The 8194-nt window shown below is 31.8% G+C and overlaps 1 protein-coding gene across 3 annotated transcripts in view; it reads left to right on the forward strand.

Moving 5' to 3' along the window:
• Positions 1-3360, forward strand: part of VSTM2A (V-set and transmembrane domain containing 2A) — a 28836-nt gene extending 25476 nt beyond the window's left edge. Inside the window, exon 5 of one of the 3 annotated variants that reach the window (XM_010708566.1) lies at positions 2817-3360. In XM_010708566.1, coding sequence (XP_010706868.1) covers positions 2817-2905 — 89 coding nt within the window. In that variant the 3' untranslated portion in view covers positions 2906-3360. The other 2 variants (XM_010708567.1, XM_010708569.2) reach the window with 2 other exon arrangements.
• The last annotated feature ends 4834 nt before the right edge of the window (positions 3361-8194 follow it).

Consider the following 8194-nt stretch of genomic DNA (forward strand, 5'->3'; position numbering starts at 1 on the left):
ACAATCAATCCTGTGTATGATCTTAGAGGTCCTTTCCACTCTTAATATTTCTATGTTTCTATGATTCTATGATTTTTAAAGCCAGTTGCATTCCATAAAGCATCGCTGAAAAGATGAGTGTGCACCTAGCAATCTTATTTGGATTACAAATCAATTTCACTAAGAGTGATATGCTACTAATATGTATTAGTTTGAATTTGACAGCATTTTGGATACTACTATACCAGTAAATTCTTTTCTGCTGTGACATGAGGATGTAACAACCAGTTCCTGAAACCATAAAAAGGACACAGTTTAAGATATGTCTAAACTGTTTTTCAGCAGTCCTAACTTCTTTCTTCACTTAGAAGCTGAATTAATGTTAGTATAACTCCAACATTTTCTCATGTGACCTGTAGTTAGCTTGCACTTTCTGTGTGTACTTTGATCTAAATTCTTTCCAATATAAAGAAAAACAAACTTGTTTACAGAAGAACATACATGTAGAATATGATATAGTTTGTGGAGTGTTTCATGATTTATGCAATGAATGAACAATATATATATTTTAAAAAAAGTTTATAATGTGTCTGCAATATTTGACCCCTAATTTGAGACTTAACGGATTGTTATACTGGGAAAAAAAAAAAGGAAAACAAAACAAAAAAACAGTAAACAGTTAATGTTTTGCTTGTAAATATAATGGTGTTGCTTCTCCCCCTGTGAAATAGTACAAGTCAAGTCTGTTCTGTATTGTATGTTTTTTTCTTCCACACTACATTACAGCTTTAAAATTCTGAAATTATAATACCACTGTTTTTAAAAATACTTGAAAAAAATCCATGAGACTCTTGTGAGTATTTGTCCTCATTTGCATTGTATATGTTTTGTGTAGAATAAATGTGTCTCCATTGCCTTGGAGATGCATTGGAATTGTCTTAAGCAGTGTATTCTCTAATTCAATCAAAAACATATTTGAATGCCAGTGTAATGAATGAAAATAATTCAATATGGCGTGAAACCATCTTACATTAAAAAAGATTCTGTAACTATGTTCTGCTAACATACTTAGGGAAAGAAAAGCCTTTAGGATATCTGTCAGAGGACATATTTTACACTTTAAATAAAAGACAGAATAAAGCCATGCCACAATAAAATCCAAACTTGAAATAAAACTCAACACTTGTGTACCAGTACATAAATACTACCTAAATACGGGAAGAACTTGTAGTAGGTTTCTTGCTTTTTCCTAATACAAAACAAATGTTTTGAGAAGGACAGCAAACTACTGCAGCACAATACAGGAAGGTTAGCATTGTTAGATGAGTAAGAAGCAAGCATGCTTCTGCTTTTGTCTGCATGCAGTAGAGAATTCACTCAGAGAAGGAGTCTACTGTGACAACTACTGTATGTGCAGTGTCTCACATTGTGTATTTACAAAAGGAAACTGTTGAGAGATCTGGGATTGAACTTAGTCCCCATTTTTTATGGGAAAAATTTACTAAAAGTAGAAACCAAAATAAAAGTCCTACGCTTATAAACATTAGCAGATATAGAGAAGTATCGTGTAAAAAAATGTCTGAAAACTTTTTTCTAAAGAAAGCATTTGCCTTGAATTCATTTGGTTTTCTGTTGTATGTGTTCTTATTGAGAAGATATAAGTGCTTTTTAGGGCTGCAAAGGAATTTGGTATTCAATTTAATATTCAGTTCTTTACAAAAGTAATTTATACATGATTAATAGATTTTTTTAATAATAATTATTTAATGTCCAACAGTATTATAGACTGCTTATAACACTATCATAACACTATTAGTACTTTTTTATGTAATTGGTGCCTGTAACCGTTAATAACATTCATCCTTTTCAACAGAGCAATAAATTTATTAATCATGTATTAATCTGTTATAACATATATATGGCATAATCAAACTAAATGCATGATATTTACTCAAGTAATGTATTTCAAACTCTAAATCTAATTTTTATAATAGATCATTATTAAGCACTGAGACTTACTATGCAAGATGTCTAAGTACTCATGTCCTTGGTGTGACAACATTTCAATTAGAGTAGCTCTGACTCTATTTGTTTTGTTTTGTTTTGTTTTTATTTTGGTAAGAAGCTTAAAATATAAAGCTATGTTTAGAAAAATAATACACATCATTGTTTTTATAGCTTTCTTTGAAAATATATATAGCCAGGGAAAATATTCATGCTCAAAATAAGCACTTCAAATATTTTAGCATTTTCTCTCCCCCTTATAAATAACACAGTCGTTTGCCAGTATCTCTTCTATTTTACAAGGGAATACTCTGTAGCAAGTAGATAATTCTTTTTGTTACAAGGCAATGATGCGATGCTGGAAACGACTTTATAAAGAATGCTATGTAGTTGAAAGTGTTTGAATTTATTCCTCTTGGTATATTGTTCCACTTAATAACGTTGTTGTTTTTTGGTGTTTTTTTTTTTAATTAAAAAAAAAACAGCAAAAAAAAAAAAGAGACAAGAAACAAAAGCAAAACAAAGCAGAAAACCTTCTGGGACTGAAATACTTGTATGTGTTGTTATTTGCAGTGCATGCCAAGACATTCATGGGCACCAGAGCCAACCTGGCGAGCTAATTAAGTATATAAATGTGTATGTTTAAAACAGCCTTATAAGGAGCATTGGAAATCTGCAAGATGAGCGAATATCTTATAACTTCTTCCGCAGGTGCGAGGATAGCTACAAGCCATGGACTTTCTGTCCTGCTTCTTGTTTGTGGCTTTGTGAAGGGTGCTTTGCTTTAATCTAAAAGTGCTGACTTTTTCCAATATCACTTTCTCTTCTTAAAGCAAAGAGCAAATCGCCTGTAAAATCCACGGAGCGGACAGCAAAGTTGACCCTAACCTCCAACCACCACTCTGCACCCAATGTACTCTAAATCTCTACACAAGGAGCACCTTCTTCAGGAAGTACAAACAAAAATACTAAATAAATAAATAAATAAATAAATATTATAAAAGGAAGAGGATACCACATTTTCTTGATATACCTTATTTTCTTTGGCATATCACTGATCTTTTATTTGAAGAGAACTGGTGTGATGTAATCAAATGTTTCGTAACAGCAAGACCTAGTTTCCTTCTCTTTCGGCAAGGAGAAGCCTCATCCTTGACTTCTCAGGGGTTGGTCAGCCAGTCATCAGTATTGTAGAATTAACCATGGATGACATTTGGCTTCCTACACTAAAGGAATTGTTCAAGCCCAGAAGCAAACAGAGGCAAAATAATGAGATGAAGCATAGTGATTCAACATCGAGCCCCAAATCCATCCCACAAACTCTGCCAAAAATGTTTATTTTTTCTTTTTCTTTTCTTTCTTTCTTTTTTTTTTTTCCCCTGCATGAGGAATAGGAAGCAGAAAAGAAATTCTGCAGAGCAGCTAAGCAGACCAGAAGACATTTTTTTCTTTAAACAAATGACAATAGTTTGTTGTTATTGTTGTTATTCTTTTTCCTTTTTCTTTTTCTTTTTTTTTTTTATGTTTCTTGTTCAACACTGGCAATTCCTGACTTAGGCCAACCCCTAATGACTGCGTGGAGGTTTATATATATACATCTTTCTTTTTCATGTGTGTTCTATATTTCAGTGTGTTTTCTCTTATTTTGCAATTTCTGTATATGCAAAACTAACAAATTCTGTAAATTGCTTACAGTCTGTGTGATATAACTTCCAAGTAGATATACTTTGGTCCTCATGCAAGCCAGTTTTTAATACTATCTGTATGATGTGCCACCAACAAACATCTTTCTTTCTTTCTGTCTCTCTCTTTTTTTTTTTCTTTTTGAGAAACCGTCTCTTTTTAATTTGTAATTCTGTACTGTGTGGATTTTGTAATACCTACCTTCACTTCCACTGGTTTGACGCTTTTCAACTCTCTGTTTACTCTGTAAATGCACATTAAAATTTGTTATGGTCTCTAGACAATGAATTATTTTAATTTTGTGTATGTTGTACTGGATTTCAGTTGCTGAAAGCTCTTTTAATTTGTGATGTTTATAGCAAATGAAGTGATTTTATCACTAGAGACTGTAAAATGCAGGCTTAATGTCAAATACTGCATGTAAAGTAAGGTTAGAAAAGGAAAACAGAAAAATAAAACATAATATGGCTTAAAGGATATTCTTTCATCAAAGACTGTTAGGAAAGTGAATTTATTACACTGATAAACTGTATTCATAGAACAACTCCTTCTACATGGCCAAAGAGTCATCTTTCTTTGCTTTTTCTGGAAGTGAATTGTCATTGCTCATTGATATTCTTAATTAAAATACTTTATGTCTGTGAACTGAACATGAAAATTTTGCTGTTGACTGTAGCAATATGCATTACATGAATTGCATTCATTAATGCACGAAAGAAAAATTGCTTCCATTTGCAGCTGCAATCAGGAAGGAATTTTTTTTCTTGTTCCCTCCTTCCACTGATGCTGAACAATTTAGACTGCCATTTATCAACCCAGACAATCATGTACACCATGTGCTTATTATGATCTGTTTACAACAGCATTAAGTAGCTGCAAAGTGGTCAGCTGTGTGATTTCTCCAGTTTTTGAAGTAAAAAAAGAGAAAGTAAAAATTATGTTTAATATCTCATCAGTCTATGGTTTAAAGTCCTAACATTTTATTTCAAAATGTCCATAAGGACCCATTCTTACACATTCGTAAGTCGTCCCCATTAATTTCATAGGAGAAAAAAAAGCAACTAAGTATAATGCAGAATCAAAGAGTAACACACTGATGCTTTGGAAGAGGGTAACATATTTGTGCAGATCTAATTTACCTTCACCATGTCTTCAGTACTATAAGCTTGACAGAATAGTCAGTTATCAGTTTTACAAAAAATCTTAGCATTGATAGAGACTAAAAGTATGAACTAATAGACACAAAACGGAATAATTGCTAGAAGAAGGAAAGGGACGAAGTTCTTTTATTTCAACACAAAATTCATGACTCATTAAGAATATTGTGTATTCAATAAAACTTCCTCATTTAGCCTGCTGATAAAGCTGAATGAATCCCTGTTCAAAAATTTGGTTTGAAGACAAAAAGGAAAAAAGAAAAGAAAAAAAAAGACCAGAGCTGATTGAAGTTTCTTTCTCTGAATACATGAAGTTCTGAACCGAACTTTCAGAACTGTGTAAGATCAAATTTTCCCTATGCAGTAGATATCTATGAAAGGATGCTCTGAGAATCTCCCATGTGGAGTTTGGAAATATAAGTTTCCACCAATCTCAATAGCAAACAAATGCTTAATGTCATATATATTTTGTATAAATAAAATTATATATATTGTATGAATATTCTGGTATGCACATATTCATATAGACAATGCTCAGTGACAAAAACAGCTTTATAAATGACATTTTTCATAAGTAGTTTATCCACACATTATTAAAGTTACCCTCTGATTATTATGTTAACTTGATACCGTGTTTTGGTTAATGCTAGATATAAATTGTCATGTACTAGGAAATGAGACAAAAGAACCAATTGAAATTAAAAGCAGGATTCTAAATTGCTTGGTCTGGTGTGATATAACAATTTAGAACACATTACCAGGGTAAGTGCTGTACTTTGATCTTGCTATTTTTCTTCAGTTGTCAGCATAAAAATAGATAAAGAGAAGAATGATGGAAAATCAGTGGGACTTTCAAAAGGCCTTTGAATCTTGCATGAGATGCTAAGGGAAAATACTAGTTTTCTTTTTCCAAATTAGACAAGTCCTGCCTTTCTGGTTGCAGATATAGACATTGGCTTTATAGCTTCTGTCAAACTCTGCAGATGTCACAGCATCAGCTCCTAACAAAAGTAACTATAGTATTTTAAAATTTTATGTTGTTGCTTAAGCATTGTATCTGCCTTTAGCAAGAAGAAATTCTCAAAAAGGAAGTTAAGCCACAGCATCCTCTCTTCTACATACATCTCTTGTTAGGAATAATTGATGTAGTAATAGAACAAATACCATTTCCTACATTGGCTCCAGTTCCATTTTGGGCTTAACACTAACAAAAAATAAATAAATTCTTAAAAGTTCCATTGAGTTAGGTACTTGAAATCATTAACTTACATTTAATGGTAGATATATCTTTCAAAAGCCAATGTCCTTAATGTTTCTACAAAATAAGCAAACAAACAAACGAATAAAGAAAGAAATAAAAAATCTATTTTTGAAGAGTCATTTACTTTATTCATGCTTGTTTCTTGGTGTTCTCAAGATCTCACCCTGTATGTGATTTTCTTCAGATTTTTCCAACAGTTTTTGTTTTTAATAGAAGAGTAAGCATGGGTGAGTATGAAACGTTTTTGTATTTCAAGGAATATGCCATCTTAACACAGAACACGTTGAATTGTTATATCTTGTGAAACTGAAAGAAACGTATTCCAGCTCCATTACATATAATCAGAATCAGTGTTCTACGATTTCATCTAGCTTTTGTATTACATTTACAAAAATCTCTAGCACTTCTGTAATACTAATAAAGTTTAGTATTGCTACAGAACCTGTCCTGTAAATTCTCCTCTGGTTCAGTGGTTACCAATATTCTTCTGAACTGTGAAACTTCATGTCTGCAATTTGTTGAGTAATATGTTTAAAACTTCCATTCTTAATGGTCTCTTCTGGATTCTTCAAATAAATTTATTGAGCAGGATGATTGGGCAGCCCATAGTTTAAAAAAAAAAAAAGAAAAAGACAATCTGAGTTAGGACTGACTCAGACTTTGTGTTAAGAAAGGTACTGGAAAACTTGAAAGGTAAACATTGAATCTATCCTGAATTGTTGTTATTTGTTTAATTTTCAGTGTTGAATACTTAGATTAGAGCATATACAAAGACAAATGTTGGAACTACGTATAAACATTAGAGGCACCACAGCAATAGAACTTCTTGGAGTTCCGTATGTAATTGAGTGCCTCTGATTCAGGGTCAGAAAACATCTGAGAACTGCTTTTTCTTATGTTAATTCCTTACAATGTTTTTGTTTCATTTAAGTAAAATAGAGTAGTGGCCATTGCTTAAAAATAAGCCTTACTGATTACCTAATACTTTTAAATGCTAAGCATTTCTTTCCCAAGTAATGATTTCTACAGTAATGTCATCATTTAATTCACCACTAAAAACAAAAGTTAGACTGCATCGCTCAATCCTCAACATGTTCTCAAAAAAAAAAAAAAAACCAGAAAACTATTCAAATCTTTATTACCTGTAAGATGGGGGACATTTGTCCCTGACATTACTATTGGCAAATATCAAATGTTGTTTACAGAGCTAAAAGCATTAAGAACCAAGAATGAGATCAAAGTACTTTAGAATATAAAAATTTAAAGGTTAATCTTCCATGATTAGCTTATCTAAACAATACTAAGCACAAAGTAAATTTCTTAATGCAAGTTATTATAGATAGCTTTTGTTCTGAACTTCCTCAATATTATTTTATTTGATTTCACAGTCATAAAATTTGCACATACAGTAATGTGGTTGAAAGATTATATATAGTTCTGCTTTTCATCTAAACAATAGACGAAAACAATAGCAAAGAAAAAGACTAAATTTATCTGTAAAAATGAATCACAACCAACTGACTGAATTACTTTAAAAGAAGGAGAAAATTTATGTTTTTTTGAGGAAATCTTGTTTCATTTTCTCCTTTTTGTACTTTTCTTGCCAACACATCAGTCTAAAAAACACATCAATAGTTTGTTTCTGATTACTCAGTTCTTACAAGGTTATAGAGGACAAAACAATGCTTTCTTTGCTATTAAAAAGCTGAAAAAAACAAAATCTTTTAATTTAGCAAGCTAATTGTTTACAGTGGACTATCATCTCAAAATAACTCTGCTGTTAGGTTTATGGGGAAGGAGCAAATGAGAAATTCATTTGTGTTGGCAATTAATTGTCATCCTACAGCTAAAGACTGAAGTTTTTTGTACATTTCACAGATACAGTAGTTTTCCCTGTAACTTCTACTGGCAGACTGCTTTGAGTTTGGAAATAAACAAAAATAGTTGCAGGTCAGCATTCATTGCATACTGTTACAAAGTTTAAAAGACATGGCAAAAGATAAAGTTATAAATAAGTCTGGAAGAATATCGCAAACTGGTGATTTCCAAAAGATTCAAAACACTTGAATCAAAATGACTTTTGGTGGGCATTTCTTTTCACGTTTTTTTT

This window comes from Meleagris gallopavo, chromosome 3 (assembly GCF_000146605.3).
Source record: "Meleagris gallopavo isolate NT-WF06-2002-E0010 breed Aviagen turkey brand Nicholas breeding stock chromosome 3, Turkey_5.1, whole genome shotgun sequence".
Lineage (NCBI taxonomy): Eukaryota > Metazoa > Chordata > Aves > Galliformes > Phasianidae > Meleagris > Meleagris gallopavo.